The sequence below is a fragment of the Condylura cristata genome, unplaced genomic scaffold, assembly GCF_000260355.1.
Source record: "Condylura cristata isolate star-nosed mole 26May11 unplaced genomic scaffold, ConCri1.0 scaffold00048, whole genome shotgun sequence".
Taxonomy (NCBI): Eukaryota; Metazoa; Chordata; class Mammalia; order Eulipotyphla; family Talpidae; genus Condylura; species Condylura cristata.
The window spans coordinates 816,974-836,982 of record NW_004567149.1 but is presented as its reverse complement, the minus strand read 5'-3'; the positions used below and the strand labels follow the sequence as shown (position 1 = coordinate 836,982).

General features: G+C 50.9%; 2 protein-coding genes across 2 annotated transcripts in view; one reads left to right on the top strand and one right to left on the bottom strand.

Annotated features, from left to right (window-relative positions):
* The first annotated feature begins 831 nt into the window (after positions 1-831).
* SERPINB1 (serpin peptidase inhibitor, clade B (ovalbumin), member 1) lies at positions 832-8,606 on the top strand. Its single transcript, XM_004694835.2, has 7 exons — positions 832-975; positions 1,291-1,488; positions 3,174-3,311; positions 4,418-4,535; positions 5,712-5,854; positions 5,934-6,101; positions 7,790-8,606. Exons 2-7 carry the CDS (start codon positions 1,321-1,323, stop codon positions 8,195-8,197), a joined length of 1,143 nt encoding a protein of 380 aa, XP_004694892.1. The 5' UTR covers positions 832-975; positions 1,291-1,320; the 3' UTR covers positions 8,198-8,606.
* Positions 8,125-20,009, bottom strand: part of LOC101626610 (zinc finger protein 809-like) — a 14,665-nt gene continuing 2,780 nt past the window's right edge. Inside the window, exons 2-5 of the mRNA XM_012734171.1 lie at positions 19,360-19,449; positions 18,737-18,925; positions 16,616-16,962; positions 8,125-8,200 (exon numbers count right to left, since the gene is read on the bottom strand). Coding sequence (XP_012589625.1) covers positions 16,844-16,962; positions 18,737-18,925; positions 19,360-19,449 — 398 coding nt within the window. The 3' untranslated portion in view covers positions 8,125-8,200; positions 16,616-16,843. The remainder of the gene's footprint in view (positions 8,201-16,615; positions 16,963-18,736; positions 18,926-19,359; positions 19,450-20,009) is intronic.

Here is a 20,009-nt window from a genome sequence, read left to right as displayed (position 1 = left end):
TTTTCCTAGGGACCCCCCTGTTACACTGTCGCCCCGCTGTTCCCCTCAGCAGTGTGTTTCAGTTGATCTGCCTGTTCTGCTCCCCACTCTGTCTCTGGGGAATCCTCTCACCCCCACACCTCTGGCCTGTGCCACACTTCTTGAATGCATAAATACATAAATCTTTGGGGGGAAAAAAATGATGGAGAAGTAACAGATTTACTTGAAGGATTTCAACGTCACTATGACAGTTTTCCCACAAATATTGCTTTCTTTAATCCAACGAACCGAAAGACCTCTACAGTCTCAGTTATGAAACTCCTTTGTTTTTTTGTTGTTTTTTTTTAACCATCATTACTGTGGTTTTCCTTGACCTTTTCCATTATAAAGTGTCTTCTTGTTCTCTTTTCCAACTGAAACTTGCATGAGAGCCGGAGGAAGTTTTGATGGACACAGAATCACTTCGGAATTGCTTCAGAGAGAGAGTGGGTGGCCTGTCTGAGGAGTGGATTCTCTCTACCAGTGCTGGTAGCTCGCCTTCTAGATGGTGACAAACGCCAGCAGTCACTCACCCCTTAGTAAGAAATAGTCCCTGAGTTCCTTTGCTAGGCCGCAGAAGGAGCTGCCGGCTGCAGAGGGCGCTGTGTGGAGCTGGGCCGGGCTCCCTAGTCCTCACTAACCCCGGCAGGGCGGACTCCAGGAACTCCCCTGGGGGAGGGGCTCCTGGTAGCACAAGGGTTAAGTCTCAGCACTGTGAAGCTATCCCAGTCACTGCAACTGGGGCTTTTCCTCTCACACCCCAATTCCTGTATGCAAATAAATTTAAAAAAAGAAATAGAAATGGCCCCGGGGCAGGGCGCCTGCTGCCAGGGCACTCCCCTTCCACCCCTATAAGAACCTCTAAAAGACGATCTTCAGCACAGACTTCGCTTTGCTCAGGACCCCCCAGTCCCGAGAGCGCCAGGAGGGAGGGCAAGCAGCCGCTGCAGAGACCCGGTGAGCCACAGCTTCATGCAGGGCGCTCCGAGGCTGCCGCTGAGGTCGTGAGCAGCACCAGCCTGGGCCGCCTTGGCCCGGTGGAGACGCACCGCGCTCCCCATCCCTCGGCCCCCCCACCCGCCTGGGCTGAGTGGCGATTCCGCTTCCCCAGCCCCAGGGCAGCTCCCCACGCCGCCTGCACCTGGACTCCCCTGCACTGTTCAGGGCCAGGCGGGGAGGGAGGGAAGGCCAGGGCGTGGCACTGGAAAGCCTGAGATCAGATTGCTCCATTTTCTTCTGACAACTCCCTTCCATTTTCTTGTGAGTTTCCAGGCAGACACTGGTCTGTGTTGCCGCCCGGCCATGGAGCAGCTGAGCGCAGCCAACTCCGCCTTCGCCTTGGACCTGTTCCGCATCTTGGGTGAAGACAGCCCCACTGGGAACCTCTTCTTCTCCCCCCTGAGCGTCTCCTCGGCGCTGGCCATGGTCTCCCTGGGGACCAGAGGCGACACCGCGGCCCAGGTGTCCAAGGTCAGCAGAAGAGACAAAAGGACAAAAGGAGAGACCCCGCTCTGGTGTCTGGGGGGGTCGGTGAGGGAGGAGCGGCCTTTGGGGTGTTCCTGCACCTGTGAATCTGTTCTGGCTGGACCCACACCGCGGGGGGCACTTTCAGGGAGGCCAGCACTGTCCACTCGCTGCAGGCTTCCCCTTGAGTCCCCTCTCAGTGAGCACCTGCTAGGTCCAGGCACCGCATGTGACTGGTGAGGTTGGGGGGCAGAGGTGGGGGGGCGCAGGCTTCTGTGTTCTGGCTCCAGCCCGGGCTTGTGTGGGCTCAGCCTCTCCTGCGGGAACAGGCCTGTCCCAGTCAGCTGCGTCATGCAGAGCTGCCGGGACAGATGCCTTCAGGTCGGTCACTTCTGAGGGTGTGACACCCAGGGCAGGCACTGTGCTGGGAGGGGACTGGCCTGCTAGGGGGACACGGGGACCAGGGGACTCTGAGGCCCTGGCCAGTGCCCATTGAGGCTCTGGGTTCTGATGTCCTGGGCCCCGGGCAAGGGCCTGCAGAGAGCAGGCAGCAGCTGTGGCCAAACCCTGGGCACTTACTGCAGGGGACTCTTCTGGCCACTGGCGAGTGATGCCCACCTTCTGCTCCCCTTGTACAGTGTGGGGGCCCCTTGCCAGGGGTGCCTTGTTCCCGAGGGGGGACTCTGGCTTTCCCTGGCGCCGAGGGAGAGGAGGACCGCAGGGAAGGGCTCTCTGCCTCCCGTCACACGTGACCACCTCAGCCAGGCCGTCAGTCCGGTCAGGTCTCTGGGCTTCCCCGCGGCCTGACTGCACTCCGGGGACATCTCGTGAGACCGCGTCCCCAGGGCCACAGAGGGCAAAGCCTGTGAATGTTCTGTGACTCCACTGGTGCTTCTTCTTAGTTGTGTTTGCTTCTGAAAAGGGGGCGTCGGCCTCTGCTCTGGGGCTCTCAGGGCCGGGGTGACCCAGCCAGAATAGTCCAGGAGGCTTCTGCTCCAGTGCCACCATGACAGGTCAGTCCCAGCACCAGCAACATCCGACCTGTGGCGACCTGGACAGGGCTCTGTGTGGGTTTGACTGTGTCACAAAGCCAGGAACAGCCTCGGCCTCACAGAACTACACAAGAATTCCTGATTTGCAACAAATCTGTGGGGAATGAAACTTTTCCTAAATGTTATGTTTCAGGAAGTGCTTTCTAATAAGGGAGTTATTGATGCTCCGGTAATTAAAGAAAACCCCTCAACCCACAATATCCTTGTTCCTGCAGAGTGAAGACTTCTGTTTTTACTATTTATTCCTCAGGAATTTCAGTAAAATTATACTTGATAAAATGATAGAGTGATGCTGTATTAGATTTGCCTTGGGGAGAAAGAAGAACGCCTAGACACGGAACACACCATTTATTATTTTCTTGGGGAGAAAGAAGAACTGTTGACATTGAAGCTTACTAACCACTCATATTTGCAGAACTAGAATTATAACCAAAAAAGTGATGTAGAAACAGTGCCTAAAGTTGGGGTGACTGGGCCTCACCACTGCAGGTTTAGGATTCGCCAAGGAAAGCTTACAAGGTGCTGCGCTGGGCCTCAGAGCTCAGTAACCATGACACCTTCCTCTGGTGGGAGGCAATGGCCGGGCTCAGGTTATAATTTCAACGTCAGTGTTTATAGAAAATGTTTTCTTCACTTTAGACCCTTCGTTTTGACGCGGTTGAGGAAGTTCATTCCAGATTTCAGAGTCTGAACGCCGCAGTCAACAAGCGAGATGCTGCTTACGTCCTGAAACTGGCTAATAGGTTATATGGAGAGAAAACCTATCATTTCCTCCCGGTAAGTGCTTTCTGTCTCAAAGTTTAAAATTCACAAGGTAATGGAGATTTTTTTTTTCCCTCTAGCAAAATCAAGTCCTAGAAGGCATTTCTAACTTTATTTTTAAAAATTTATTTATTTGTGCATACAGAACTGGGGTATAGGCCAGAGGTGCAGGGGTGGTGAGGGGATTCACCAGAGACAGAGTGGGGAGCAGAACAGGCCGAATGACGAAGCACACTGCTGAGGGGAACAGCGGGGGGTGGCGGGTCAGGAGAGGTCTGCCGTGCCATGTGGTCACCTCCGGGGCGGGGATCGAACTCATGCTGAAGTGGCTTTAGCTTCTTAGTGCTGTGCTCTAACCCACTGTGCCACCAGGGAGGGCCCGGCATTTCTAACTTTTTATAAATATTCAGGAACAAAATAAAGAATGGAACTAGGTAATAGATGATGTTCTCTTAAGTGCTGTGACTTCATTCTGGTCTTCACAGTGGAGAGAATATTTGGTCCTGGCTGTTTAACCAAAGCCAGAGGGAGGCGACCACTCACCTCAGGTATAATCAGTGTTCATTACTTATAAAGATGTTAGAGAAAATTTGGTATTTTATACAATACCAAAACTGACTGATCTTTACACTTAAAAATGGTTCAGTTGAGGCCCCTCCCTGGTGGCCCAACGGGTTAGGACACAGCACTGCAAGCTGGCCGCAGCCGCCTCAATGTGAGTTCAATCCTTGGCCCCAGAGGTGACCCACAGGGCGCGGCAGACCTCTCCTGGCCCGCCCGCTGCTCCCCTCAGCAGTGTACTTCATCAATCTGCCTGTTCTGCTCCCCACTCTGTCTCTGGTGAAGCCTCTCACTGCCTCTGCACCTCTGGCCTGTACCCCGGTTCTGTATGTATGTATGTATCCCCTACATACATACATACATACATACATTTCATAAAAAACAAATGGTCCAGTTGAATAAATCTAGCATTTTTTCCCATATTAATAAGAACATGGTTAGATTCTTTTGGTTATGAGGCCATGGTCCTTGAGGTCAATTTCTATTGCTTTAAAAGGTCTTAGAAAATGACCTCTGTGGATAGTAGAGTTATTCATAGCATTTCTTATTTTTTTATATAGGAGTTCTTAGCATCTACTCAGGAAATGTACGGCGCCGAGCTGGCCAGTGTGGATTTCCAGGGCGCCTCGGAAGGGGCCAGGCAGGTGATCAACGAGTGGGTCAAAGGGCAAACAGAAGGTAAGAGGGTGACAGGGGTGGTCTTCGCCCTGGTCCTGCCTCTGCGTGTCCCCCTCCCCACCTTTGTGGGGGTGTCCTCTCCCCGCCCCCCCAAACCGCCTCCCAACTTCACCTGAGCAGCTTCCACACATAAAAATTCCTTGCAGTGGAATCCTAGACAGGATTAACCAAAGCCTAAGCGGCTAAATATTTCATCCCATGCGCTCTCAAATTACATTTTAAATTTAGAGCTATGACTGACTGTAGTTTAAGAGAAATTAAAATTTGGGACAAGAGAGGGGCGGACCCAGCCAGTCTAACTATTCACTACACCGCTGGCAGGAAATCCCCATGGAATGGAATTTGTCACACCCACCAGGTCAGGAGCTTCTCCTGCACTGGCTTGGGTCAGGCGGGACAGCGGGCTGTGCTGGCCACTGTCCTCTGTCTCCCTGGTCAGGAAATGGGATGGGGCATCTCAGACCCTGGGCTGTTTGAGGAGTGCTCAGTGTGGCCACGGTTCAGGGAAGGATCCAGCCCCCCTTTGCATATTTGAGGGCTGCTGTCCCTGGGGGCTTGGAGGACTCACTTCCTAGTGACTCAAAACATTGTCATGCAAGACTATTTTTTTCAAAGATTCAATATGCATGCATGCAAAGGCTGGGGTGCAGGCCAGAGATGTGGGGGTGACAGGATTCACCAGAGACAGAGTGGGGAGCAGAACAGGCAGATGGACTGAAATATACTGAGGGGAGCAGCAGCGAGACAGGAGAGGTCTGCTGTGCCCTGTGGCTCAGCTCCCTGGTGAGGGATTTAACTCCTGCTGCAGTGGCTGTGAACAGCTTCATAGTGCTGCATCTTAAGCCCTTGCACCACCCAGATGGCCCCATTGCAAGACTACTTTTTTTCTGCAAAAGAATGGCCGTCCACAAACAAATCTCCTGTGATCACTCTCCAGAAATGGGGCATTACCTGTTAGCACGTTAGACTTGTACAGAAGTTAAACCCTGGGGTGGTTGTGTGTCATGTGATCAGTCACATGAGGTGGTGCAGTCAGACATACAAGGGTGTTCTTACCTTAAGGGAAACAAGTGCAAAAATTTGCATCTGAATTGCATTTTGGGGGTGAACAAAATCAGTTCAGGGTTGGAGTTTGGGGATGTGGAATTACAATAACACAATTGCTTTATCTTTCAGGGAAGATTCCGGAACTGCTGGCTGCAGGTATGGTGGACAGCATGACTAAGCTGGTGCTGGTGAACGCCATCTACTTCAAAGGCACCTGGCAGGACGAATTCAAAAAGGAGGAAACCAAGGATGCCCCGTTCAGGCTGAATAAGGTGAGCTCAGGAGCTTTCTAAATGTGCCCTCTGCTCTACAAGATGCCGATGGTGAGTGACCTGTGCTTCAACCTTTCAGAGAGACACAAAGACAGTGAAAATGATGTACCAGAAGAAGAAGCTTCCTATTGGCCACATCCACGAGCTGAAGTGCCACGTGCTGGAGCTGCCTTACAAGGGCGGCGAGCTCAGCATGGTCATCCTGCTGCCCGATGACATAGAGGACGAGTCCACAGGGCTGGAGAAGGTGACGCACCTGCCCTCCGTCCTCACATCCCCTCTCCTGTAGGGTCTACCTGCATGTGCTGAGAGGTCGCTGCCGGTTATGTTTACTGATGTCACCTCACCTCCCAATTCTTTTATAATCTAGCCCATCACACTTACTGCTGGGCCCTTGTTACAATTTCAGGAGTGTCTGTGAACAATGTGAGGACAGGTGAAGACCTACAATATGTTTGTTGGTCACTGACAGCTCATGCAAACTCTTAAGATAGTTTTGTACACTGAGAGTTGGTTATTTCATTACAAAAATTGTCTTCTTAAGCCTCCAAGACACATGGCATCTGCTATTTCCATAGCCCTTAGTCTTTCCTACCTCATTGAATGCTAATGACCATATTAGAATGGTAGGTGCCACAATGAACCCCATTTGAGATGAGGAACTAGGATCTTTTCTATTTTTCCTTCTGAACTGAATGTATTAGAGATTAGTCCAGCTTTGTGTGGTTTATAGATTATAACAATGATTAATGGGTTCAGAATAAATATAATAGAATACATAGAAGAAAACTTTTATATTTTCCCTACACCACTTGAGCAGTTAGCTAACATGCAATATAGCCATTGTGGTAATAATAGCCCTGACTGCCGCGGACCAGCGCAGCGGGAGCAGGAGACAAGTTTCAGGGATGGCAATACTGGCGCAGGGTGGACAAGGATGAGGCTGAGTGACAGACAGACACGACTTCTAGGAGTGCACATCTGAATGTCATTTATTTTTCAGAGTGCAGAGCATTTATACAATTTTTCTTGGCAAGCAAATATAGGGGTACAATGATTCAATAGAAGCGTGACAGGTAGTACATTAATTTCTTTTTGTTTCTGAGATGTTGCCAGGGGCCCGACACCAACTTGGGGCCCTAGGAAACCACCGTGTATTCAGGGTTCAGTGGTGCTAAACAAATGCCCTATCTATCATTTATGCCTTTCTAGCCCTTTTAATTGCTCTCTCCATTCATTTCACAAACCACCTGGTGTACAGGAAGTTAATAGTTTAATAGAATTAAAGATTATAGAAAAGTTTCTCAGAGTTAAATCAATATCAAGAGCAGAGGAAGTTACATTCCTATCAAGAGTATCATTAGAAACGAAGCACAGTATCCATAGCATTTTTTTGTTGTGCATCAACAGAATCAGGAAACAAATCAAAAAGTTACAGTGATCATTGGAGAATCAGCCGTTCTTTTATTCCTGGAAGGCCACGTATTCCTCCCGTGTGCCTCGTACCTTGACCGTGCCAAGCTCTAAGGATTTCTCACTTAGGCGCCGCGGGAGGGGACGTGGCACCCAGCGATCCACCACCATGGTCCAGTATGGCAGAGCGTTATTAAGTCACAGGCGAGAAGGTAGATAGTGGTAGGTGTGTGGTGAATGCAAGGCTGGAAGGGTGTAGCTGGCGTGCCAGTGCCTCAGTACACATGTGGTGGATGGAGAAGATGGGTGCACGGTTGTTTGACGGATATGATCTCCCAGCTCTCTTACTTGGGCCTTTGCTGACTTGGAACACAACACTGTCCATTGTCCCAATTGCTAAAAAGAGCTGGCACAAAACATGAACAAAACAAATCAACGATGAGGTTATGAGTCTGTTCATTGAATAACCCTTTAGTTACTGATCAATATAAAATTGATTTTTCTTTGCCCTTCAAATTCCAGATTGAACAAGAGTTGACTTTGGAAAAACTCTGTGAGTGGACCAAGCCTGAGAATCTGTATAACCACATGGACATCCACGTGCACCTGCCCAAATTCAAGCTGGAAGAGAGCTACTATCTCAACTCCCACCTGGCGCGCCTGGGTGTGGAAGATCTCTTCAGCCCTAGCAAGGCTGATCTGTCAGGCATGACTGAAACCAGAGATATATTCATATCAAAAATTGTCCACAAGGCCTTTGTGGAAGTGAATGAGGAGGGCACAGAAGCCGCAGCCGCCACTGCACTTGTTTCCAAGACCTGTAGCCTGAGACCAGACCAGAGCTTCGTGGCCGACCACCCCTTCATTTTCATGATCCGTCACAATCCTTCTGGCAGCATCCTGTTCCTGGGGAGACTGTCTTCCCCTTAGACGCTGTAGAAGTAGACAGCCAAAATCAAGTTATATATTTGACTTATAATGCAGTGTAACTTCATCAATAAAACTACTGTCTAAACCCAAGCTTTGATTTCCTCTGTAAGGGTGACTCTGTTGGGTCTTGACATCCACTTACTATGCCGGGGTATCGATTTTACTCCTTTTATACTGAAAAACTCCAGTGGTTGTTTTTGAAAGCATCAAATTCAAACAAATACCCCAGATGTGTAAGATTCTTGACAATCAGTCATCTGTGCAAAGAAAATGGAAGATACTCTGATTTGGTTAATAGAACTTCAGAAGTCATCATACACATTCTGGTTACTGAAGGGAGAGCTTCAGGTGAAAACAGGAGAGCCCCCAATTCGGGCTGTTTTGTAAAGACAAACTTGCCTTGACCTCTGTCCTAGAGACTGATGTTCCACAGGATTCGTTTTCAGACCATTCATTCAGACCCCACTTGGGGTCCCCTGCGCTCCCCATTCTGTTCTGTATCTGACCCACCTGTAGCTCTCCTGAGGTTCCATGGAGTCAAGAAGTGGGTGTCTCACATAGAGATGCCCAGAAATGACCAAAAGAAAAATGGGTAGGAGAGACTGTTAAGCCAAGAGTGGGCAAAGATCTCAGTGTGCCCAGCTCTCAGGTGTTTTGTCATAAAGACTCTGCTACCATTATTGATACTGGTTGCTACGGCAATGGTTGGCTTATGTGGTGCTGCGGTGGGAGATGAAATCAAAACTTGTTCTGGGACACTTGGGAACACATGTAGATAAAATTTCAAGTTGCTTTCAGCCTTAAAAATCTAAGAAAAATCCTGTAGAAGTAAGGCAAGGCCAAATTTTTAGATTATATATGAATAGGGCCTTCCTGGGGGCCCAGAACTTAAGTCTCAGTGCTATCAGGCTAGCATGCTGTGGTATTGTTAAGGGGAAGGATCTCCTAAAGGAACTCTGCAGAGTTTTGTGGACTCCACCCCCTACTCCAGCTTTCTGGACTCTACCCGCCCCCGCCCCCCATTCCAGTGACTGGAAAACTACAACTCCCAGCAGTCCCAGGGAGAGAACTGTGAGGACCCAAGGGCGGAGCTAAGCAGGCATTCTGGGACTTTGGAGGATAAATAGGGAGCGGTTTTTCAACTGTCACTCTGGAGAGGTAAAGGCTCTCTGTCTTTTCTCTCTCTGTGTAGCAGATGGTGTGATGGGATCTATCAGTTAGTTTGTTACCAGAGTTCCAAGTTAGCCAGCTGGTAAGATATTCCAGTTATTTTGTATCCCTCTCTCTTTCTCTGGGTTGGGACCTTTTCCTTTCCCCTTTTTGTAAATAAACCCATTACCCTTTTGTGTGTGTGTCTGCAGAAAATTACATTTTAACTCTTGAGTGAGGCCCCACAGACAGGCAGCCCAAGTCCACTCTGGGCTACCCTGTAACAGTATGAGTTCCATCCCTGGCCAGGGTGCTGACCCACAGGGTGCAGCAGACCTCTCCTGCCACCCCAATGCTCCTCTCAGCAGTGGATTTCAGTACACCCACCTGTTCTGCTCCCCACTCTGTCTCTGGTGAATCCTCTCACCCCTTGCACCTCTGGCCTGTACTCCAGTTCTTGTGGCATAAAAATTAAATCTTAAAAAAAAAAAAGGATTATATATGAATATATATTCATGAACATTTAACGAGTGCTATTTTTTTTTTTAAGATTATTCACTTATACACACAGCACTGGGGTACAGGCCAGAGGTACAGGGGCGGTGAGAAGCTTCACCAGAGACAGTGGGGAGCAGAACAGGCTGATCTACCGAGTACACTGCTGAGGAGAGCAGTGGGTGGTCAGGAGAGGACTGCCACGCCATGTGGGTCAGCTCCAGGGCAGGGGACCTAACTCGCACTGAAGCAGCTGCGGCCAGCTTGCAGTGCTGTGTCCCAAACTGTTGCACCACCCAGGAGGGTCCAGAATGACATCTTAACAGGATAGAGGCACACACAGAAATAGCTTTAGTTAGATTCATTCCTTGGCTTTTGGACTCTGCAGGTAATAATAACACGAGGTACCACCTCACACCCGTGAAATGACCTCGTCTAAAAAGTGCCCCATCAACAGTGCCAGAAAGGATGAAAAAAAGTGCTGGTGGGAGGGAAGCTGGTGGGGCCTTTAGGGAAGGTGGTCTGGACTTAGAAAACAGGTAAACACAAGGACCAGAAGCTCCACTCCTGGGCTTCTCTCCCAAGGCCCCCCAAAACCTCAGATTATCAACCCCAATGCCACGGGCCTTGCAATGTTTACTGCAGCTGAATTACAGCTGCAGTCCACTGTCAACCAGAAGGAGAGATGAGCTGGTCTCTGACAGCAGTGGAGAGACACACAGTTAAGCCACTTAAAGACCAGAGCTGGTGAGCAGAACAAAGGACCACAAGCCTGGGAGGCATTACTACCCAAGTAGGGGGAGGGGAGCCTGGGTCGAGGGGTTCAGGATAGCGGAGGAGAGAAAAATAGAACTTCATGTCTCCAGCATACACCAGGGAGAGTGAGGAGAGACTGCAGGAAGGTGGAGGGGGAAGCCCAAGCAGAGGGGCCCTCAGGGTCAGCCCAAGGACACTTACTGCCCAAGCTGTGTCCTCTCCAGCTGTTACTTCCGGCCACAGCTCCATCCCCAGCAAGGCCCCCAGCTCTTGCAGCTCCATCCCAGCTCCCACCAGGGGTCTGGGAGCAGCGGCCCCCCTCACCTCTGACACCAAAAGCACCTGCAGGTGGCCATGTATATTCATGTAAGATGTGAGAGCAGAGGTAAGGAGAGAGCAGGGATGAGGAGAGAGGAGAGCAGGGGTGTGGAGAGAGCAGAGGTGAGGAGAGAGCAGGGGTGAGGAGAGAGCAGGGAGAGCAGGGGTGAGAGAGCAGAGGTAAGGAGAGAGCAGGGGTGAAGAGCAGAGGTAAGGAGAGAGCAGGGGTGAGGAGGGAGCAGGGGTGAGGAGAGAGTAGGGGTGAGGAGAGGGCCTAAGGACTGGAAATGAGTGAGAACTTTTGTAGGGATATGGCCACTTTCACTGACCACCTGGTCCAACATCTGTCTTCAGTCCCGTGTCAGGAAGTGGGTCCCATGGGCCTGGGGGTGAGAACAACCAGAGCTAGGAGTGAAGCAGCTGGGCCCCCTCTAAGTTGGGGTTCTGTGACTGTGCAGCCCATGGGCCAGGAAGAGACACCCCACTGTGCAGCCCATGGGCCAGGAAGAGCACCTCTTTCCAGAGCACTGTGGGGGCTCTGGCAGAGACCCAAGATGCCCCATAGAGCAAACTTAGTGCATGATCACCCCCTGGTGGAGCTCCAGCGGGGACTCTTGGGGTCAAGGGGTCTGTGTGCTCTCTACCATCTCAGCCAGGTCAACTGCGACCACGCGGACTAAGGATAGCACCTAAAAGGGTAACTGAGCTCCCTGCCCCCGAATCTAGAAATCATGGCTACTGTGCCCTGTCCAGGGTGGCCCACCTCCTAGTGCTTCACCCTACTCTTGGGCGGCCCCTAGAGGCAGGGAAAGGAAGTTGCCCTGTGTCTGTGCCCTGGCAATGAGTCTAGTGGGGACCACAGCCGCCCCTGGCTGCCAGCGCCACCGTGCGGTCAGGACAGGAAGGAACCCTGGCCCATGGCGGTGCTCCCGTTTCTGGCCGGTCACCCTTGGCCCCACTATTGAATCTCAGGTGAGGACACTGGGGGCGGGTGTCATGGATAAGCCATGTGGGGACGAGGGGGTCACCTGCGAGTCACTGAGGTGGTCCTTACTGTCCTCGCTGGGCAGTTGGGAGCGGGTGTCCTCCTCAGGGAAAGGTCTGACCGTGGCCCCCAGGAGCGGCACTGATCAGTCACAGAAGGCGGCCTCTGCTGCCCCAGGGGGATGGGGTCACAGGTGCCAGGTGGCCCTGAAGCAGAGCTCTGGGGAGTGTGGGCTTAGCATGTTCTGGGGTTCTGCACAGCCAGAGGCCTGGTCTCACGTGGAGACAACTTTTGGCCACGGCTCCAACTCGTGGCCAATTATATATACTTTTTAACTAAAAGGATTTAAGTCAGCCCAGGACTGTGGCACCATCCTGAGTCCAGCGGATACTCTGCTGCAGGCTGAGAACACGGCCCCCTCCCTGTCCCAGAGACTCGGACAGGCGGTACAGCTGGTCCGGCATTAACCGCATCTTGGCCCCTGGGCGGGACAAGGGGGCTGCCGCCGGCCGGGGTTCCCTCCGATGGTGGTGCGCCCCTGCTGGCGCCTCTGGGCCTGACTGAGATTGCTCCCACCTGTGGGTCCGCGGCTGTGGGCGTGGCCTCACCCACTGCCCCTCGGGCCCCGCCCCCTGGGCTGGGTGGGGGGAGGGGGTGGCCGCGGGGCGGGTGGTTCCCACCTCCAGCACGCCCGGTCTCTGACGCCGGCCGTGAGAAGCACCAGAGCGTGGTGTCTCTCGGGCCACCTCGCTGGGGGCGGGGGGAGGGCAGGTGTGGCCGCCCGGCCCCCCGGGGACCGCGGACTGGCACTGCTCCGTCTGGCGGACTCTGGCGGACTCTGGCGGAGGCAGCTAGCACTTGTGCTTCCAGTGAGCTCTGTGTTTCCCGTTTGTGAAGGAGCTCCCCCACACCCCAACGCTTGTCCCAGAGCCGGAGGGAGATCCTCTCGCCAGTGTGCGCGCCCAACGGCGAGGAGGACGGTTTGGTTTGGCTGTTCTGGTGCCTCAGAGCAGGCAAGCAGGCAGGCAGGCAGATGGGGGGTAGCCATGCCGGCCTCTCCCGGTATCCCACCCACCTGGTCAGGCTGCCCCTGTTTCTCTTAACTGCCTCAGAATGGGGGCCTGGGGGAGGCACCATGAATCCTGAGCACCTCAGAGCCGAGGGCGCTGGCGATCTTGGAGTGGTGTTCTCGAGCACCTTGTGCTCTAAGTAGAGCGGTGCCCCACCGTGACTCAAGGCAAGTAGATGGTCGTTGAGAGACAGCGGCACCACGTGCCCTCCATAGAACAGCTGAAGGTAACTGAAATCACCATTGCGGTCTACGTGAGCACAATAAAAAAAAAAATGACAGCCGACTTTTGCCCATCATTCATTCCTTGGCACGGGAGTGCCCGCGTCCTCACTATACCTCAGGGGGCCGGCGTTCCTTGAGCTCCTCACTGACTCCACGTGGGCTGGGCTGTGAGTTGTTGCCTCACAGCTGATGGCTGCGCCCTTCAATCCAGGTGTCCAACCGTTTCTGCATAAGCACCCTCCCACCCATAACAAGGCTGCCCACCGCAGCCGTTCACAAGCACTTTCTGTAGTCACTAGACAGACATGTGCACGGGGTGTCATAACTAGAACAGTTAGGGATTCAGCCCGGGCAGGAGTCATCCATAAAAGACACAGGATGATCGTGGAGCTCCAGTCCTCCATGAGCCAGGAGAACAAATAAGAACACTGAGACGTGCAGCCGAGGACTGGACTCCACGTGAACACCATGAACATGGTGTGCGGTCCAATAAAACTGTCATCATCCACAGGCAATAAAAGTACCCATTCTCATGTCCTCCAGGAGTACACGCACACGGGCAGCTGGCGGGGTCAACCTCCCAGAGAGGAGGGGTGTTCAGGTCATTGGGTTGGACAAGAGCACCATGGCTCACATCAGGGACATGAGACACAGGTGACCATACTGTTCTGCACACGGACACAGACAATAACAGAAATACCTTCATGGAAGGACAATGCAGAGGCAGGGGGGGGCCTGAACAATAACCATCCCGGAAATGGCGCTCATGGAACCCCAAGCGCCCCGTGTCCAAGCAACCAGGAAAAGAGGGCAAACCCAGCTGACACTAGAGCTGTACACATTCCCGGGGGGCATTCAGATGAACAAACCTAATCTCCACGGGGATCAAGGATGCGCAAAGGGACCCGTGGCCTTCATCCTAAAAATTCGACACACTCCAACGCACCACAGGGACAGGACACACAGGGACGAGAGACGAAGCTGACAGAGGAAGACATTCAAAGGTGTTTCCAAAGGAGAGGCACCTGCAGGCGACTTGATTAGACTTGAATGAAATCAGCTGGAGAAGTTGGGCCCCATCTCCCCCAGCCCCCTGGGCAGGGTGGGGGGGCTGCCTCGGCAGGGGATGCCCTCTGGGAACCCTGTGGCCCGTGACCCCACTCTGCAGTCAGAGATTGGAGACTCAGCACTCCCACGCTGGGGCCATCCACTGTGGAGTGACTTCAATCCCTGTTCTGCTCCCGCACTCACCCAATCATCCCTGCATTTCCAGCCTATGCAAAAATTATTCCACAGCCCAGTTATATTGATGACTGGATGGCCTCTGAACCATCACCAAGTCTCTCAATTAACCATGAGCACGTTTGTCTTTCCCTGTAATTTCCCCTCCCTTCCTTGACAGGTAGAGCTGTTACCAGGGACAGTAAATAACAGTTGCAGAAAAAAAGCTGGTGCCCACCAGTCTGTCTCTGTACTGACCCCTGTTCACCCCCCTTTGCAGAACCTTGTTCATCTCCCCCTTTTCTTTAGCATTTTATGAATAACCATGCCACCTGCCAAAGACAGGACGCTCTCAGACAGGAGTCTGCTGCCCTCATCACTTCTCCACAAATTCAACCTCCTTTGTTTTCCACAAACTGTTCCCTTTTCTTGTCTGAGGGGTACTGAGCCCAGCGTTTGGTAACAATTTTGGGGAGCTGGTAAGGAGTTGATGACACTCTGGCTCTCCCTACCCCAACTCTGACTTCCAAACAATGTAGCAGTTGGTCGGGGCGGCGCCAGGGCCCACCTGTCCGTGCTGTCCGACCAGGCCTGCATCTAGGAGGTCCTGGCCCTCCTGCCGAGTGGGAGCCACCGCTCTCCAGGAGGGGAGTCCCAGCAGCTGCCAGGGACCTTTCCTCTGGGGAATTTGCCAGGGCCTCCTTGGGGGAGGCAAGCTCTTCTCTGGCCCTTGGGCTCTGTCCTCAGACAACACCCTGCCAATAAAGAAACAGGCGCCCTGGAGCAGGCTGCATAATGCAGGATGCTGCTCCAGAGAAGATCCTGGCCTTGAAACTGGAAAACTAATCCCACAGCACTGACGGTATGGGGAAGCACAGAAGGAGACCGGGAAGCAGACGCAGCGGGGAGGGTGGAACTGAACTTCTCATCTGCTGACCGCTTGGTAGCATAGATCCAGCCCGAACTCCCCAGTCAGGATTTCAATCTTTCAGCAAGGCGTGCCACTGATCAGCTTCGTTATACATCAGTCAGTGCCCCCGGGTGTTCCCGCTCATACCTATAGTACATACTGAATGAGCTGTCTTACTAAACACACAAAGAGCAGAAAATACCAAGTGTGTATTTATTTAAGACCTGCTTCCAGATCAAATTTCAGCAGACAGAGGTAAAAGGAACTCAAGCCAGTGGGAAATGCACTGCCAAGCTTTTGTGCCCATGATGGCACAACCCGGTAAAATGCAGCACTAATAAGCAATCAGCAGCCACTGGACAACTTCGATTCCACCCCAGAGCTGACCCACAGCCCACAACAGACCTCTCCTGTCTCCCCACCACTCCCCTCAGCAGTGGACTTTGACCATCTGCCTGTTCTGCTCCCCACTCTGTGTCAGGTGAATCCTGTCGTAGCCCCGGCACACTGGTCTATACCCCAATTCCATATACATAAGATTAACAAATCTTAAAAAAGAAAAAAAGAAAGGAGCAGCATCACTCTGTTCGCCAATGTCAGTTGTTCCTGGGGTTCCTGCAGGGAAACAGTGATAGGTTTGTAGCCCTCAGTTACTGTTTTCCCAAGGCACATTCAGATGAAAGAAAAACAGCTCATCTCCTGTAATCGCTAATTCCACTGGGTGACACTTTTCACTCCAGTTTCCTTCCACCTGCCCAAAGATGAATCCCTGGGGCAGAGTGGCAGGGCCTCTCCTGTCCACTCCAGAGGACGACCTGGACATCATACAAAGGAAAAGGAGGCACCCGCGGGGTCTCCTCATCCTCATGGAGGGGTGCACTCCTCTCAGCAGGAGGGTCAGGAAGCCACCCACGATCACAGGCCCGTCTCTGACAGCTGGAGAAGGCGCCGGTGCACAGTGTGGCCAACTGCGCAGTCTGTTCCATCAGAGTTGGGGTCGGGAGAGCAGAAGGGACATCCAGCTCCTGGATCCACCTTGATTCCTACCTCCGTGGCCTGAGTTCCACACCCGGCCAGGGAGTAACCCACAGGGCGCAGCAGACCTCTCCTATCTTTCCCACTGTCCCCTTCGGAAGCATATTTCAGTATATCCCCCCCCCGCCCCGTTCCCCTTCCCACCTTGTCTCTGCTAAATCTTCTCCACCCACTGCCCCCACCTCTAGCCCATGCCCTAGTTCGACAAAAAAACAAAAATTAATAAACTTAAAATCTAAAAAGGAAATGAATGACCTGAGAGGTTATCACTTCAGGATATGAGCATATTTGCCAGGAAACTCCTGGTGGCCTAGGTCTCAGCACTATCACCACCAAAGCCAGTGTTCCAGCCCGGCCAGGGAGTGACCCATGATCATAGCAGACCTCTCCTGTCTCCCCGCTGCCCCCTCAGCAGTGTGGCAGTAAGTCCGCCTGTTGTGCTCACTGCTCTGTGTCACATGAGTCCTCCCAGACAGGGTGTCTCTAGCCTATGCCCTGCTTTTGTAGGCACAGATGAATGAAAAATTTTAAAATGTCCTGGCCAGAGGCAACATACAGGATCCACCGCGATAAAGGTAGAGAGATGTGCAGTTTACGGCAAACTAGAAAAGAGAATTGAAATTGTAAACTTATGGTCTCTTTGGCACAGTCCTATGAGATTTCTCTGAGGTTTACAGATGTAACTTGAGGGAGAACGTTCTCCCACATTCTTTACTGGCATAAGGTCTTTCACCGTGTGAATTCTCTGTTGTATGTTGAGGGATGACTGTCTCAGTGACTTTTTCCAACATTCTGTACACTCTGAGTTTCTCTCCACTGTGAATCCTCTGGTGACCCTTGAGGTGTGACAGATGTGAGAAAGATTTCCCACATTCTTTGCATTCATAGGGTTTCTCCCCTGTGTGAATTCTCTGGTGTTTCCTGAGGGCTGACTACAATGAGAAAGTTTTTGTACATCCTTTACACTCATAGGGTCTCTTTTCACTATGTATAACCTGGTGTTTCTTAAGATCTACCTGCTTAAAGAAGTTTCCTACATTCCGTACTCAATGGGTTTCTCTCATTTGTGCGTGCTCTGATGTTTCTTGAGGGTTGACGGCCATAAGAAAGACTTCCCACATTCTTTACACTCATAGAGTTTCTCTCCTGAGTGAATTCTATGGTGTTTCTTAAGGTATGACTGCCAGCCGAATGTTTTCCCACATACTTTACACTCATAGGGTTTCTCTCCTGAGTGAACTCTCTTGTGACTGTTGAGGTCTGACTGCCAGCAGAAAGTTTTCCCACATTCTTTACACTTAAAGGGTTTCTCTCCTGTGTGAACTCTCTGATGATTCCTGAGGTCTGGCTGTAGAAAGAAAGATTTGCCACATTCTTTACACTCATGGGGTTTTTTCCCTGAGTGAAGAACCTGGTGTTTCTTGAAGGCTGACGGCCATGAGAAAGTTTTACCACATTCCGTACACTCATAGGGTTTCTCTAGTGAGTGAGTTCTCTGGTGACTCTTGAGGTCTGATAGCCAGCAGAAAGTTTTCGTACACTCTGTACACTCATAGGGTTTATCTCCTGAGTGATTTTTCTGGTGTTTCCTGAGGTTTGACAGACATGAGAAAGTTTTCCCACATTCTTTACACTCATAGGGTTTCTCTCCTGAGTGTATTCTCTGATGTTGCTTGAGGATTGACGGCCATGAAAAAGTTTTCGTACATTCTTTACACTTATAGGGTTTCTCTCCTGTGTGAATTCTCTGATGTCTCCTGAGATACGACCACCAGTAGAAAGTTTTCTTACATTCTTTACACTCATAGGGTCTCAGCTTGTGAGTAATCTGGTGTTTTTTAAGAGCTATCCGCTTAAAGAATATTTTCCTACATTCTTTACACTCATAGGGTTTCTCGGCTGTGTGAATTCTCTGATGTGCCTTGAGGGATGACTGCATCAAGAAAGTTTTTCTACATTTTTCACACTTATGGGCTATCTCTCCTGTGTGAATTCTCTGGTGTCTCCTGAGGGTTGACTGCCAGCAGAAAGTTTTCTTACATTCTTTACACTCATAGGGTCTCTTTCGAATGTGAGTAATCTGGTGTATCTTCAGAATTTCCTGCCTAGAGAATGTTTTCCTACATGCTGTACACGCATAGGGTCTCTCTCCTGTGTGAAATCTCTGATGTGCCATGAGGACTGACAGACACAAGAAAGACTTCCCACATTCTTTACACCCAAAGTGTTTCTCTCCGGTGTCAGTGCTCTGGTTTAGCTTTAGGCCTGAATTCTGGAAGAAAGTTTCAATACATTCCTTAGATTCATAGGGCTTTGCTGTTGTGTGAACTGTCCAGTGCGTAGAGAAATGTGAGTTCTGCCCCTCAAATTTCCTACCTTCTTTGTACTCGTAGTGTTTCACACCTGTGTGGATTTGCTGACCATCAAGGCTGATGGTTGACTTCCAGGATAATGATTCCAGACTCTTCTCATAGTCATAAATTTTCTCCCCTGTAACAGTTTTCTGAACGGGAGTATCAACGGCAGTATTGTCACAGGTCTTCAAATATTCAAAAGGCTGCTCACCTGTTTGGATTTTATAAACTTCAGTGAGAACAGATATTTATTGTTTTCATCATTTTCATATTTTTTTTCCTGTACTTTTAACAGTGAATACTCTGTAATCTGTTGCTAAAATTTTCCACTTAGATTACATTTATGTTGTGCATTCTCAAAATACTTGTGCAATTTAAATTTTGCTGGATTCTCAAAAAAAAAATTGTCTCATATCTGGTAAACCTGTAGTGAATCTCCTCTATGGACCCCTCCCTTTGGGTGCGGAAGCAGACCGCCAGAGGTTTTTACAAACTCATGGCGTACACAGGGAGTCTCTGCAGTAATACCAGGGGAACAAGGAGTCCTAAGGCGGGGTCAAGGGGAAGCTGACCAACAGGTCCATGTGGCCCAACCTTCTGGACTCGTCCCTTTCTACCCTCCCTGCCCAACAGGCACTGACTGACCTGAGAAACTCTGCTCTGTGGGGCTCGCGGCAGTTGGTGGTGCTTCTGCTTCCAACCTGATGATCACCTCAGGGTTCATAACACAAAGTCCTGTTGATGAGAAATCATGAAGGGCTTTGATCAAACTGGCGAGGCATCATGGCCTCTGAAGAATGACAACAGGGGCCTTCCGGGTGGTGCATGGGCTAAAGTCTCACAGCATAAAGCTACGGGAGCCACTAAAGCATGAGTTTGATCCTTGGCAGGGAGCTAAACCACACGGTGCAGAAGACCGTTCCAGTCTGCCCACTGCTCCCGTCAGGAGCGTGTCTCAATAGGCACGCCTGTCCTGATGCTCCCTATGTCTCATCCCCAAAGCACTACCTCTGGCCTGCACCCCACTCTTGTTTCCTAAAAATAAAACAAACAACTATTAAAAATGAGAACTGTTATGAGCAACTATATGCAAACAAATTAAACAATTTAACAGAAATGGACAAATTCCTACAACTCTACAACCACCCAAAGCTAGATAAAGAAGAAATAGAACAGCTAAACAGACCAATTACAAGGAAATAGAAGCAGTAATCAAAACCCTCCCCAAAAATAAAAGCCCAGGACCAGATGGATTTACAAATGAATTTTTCCAAACATTCAGAAAAGAACTCGTG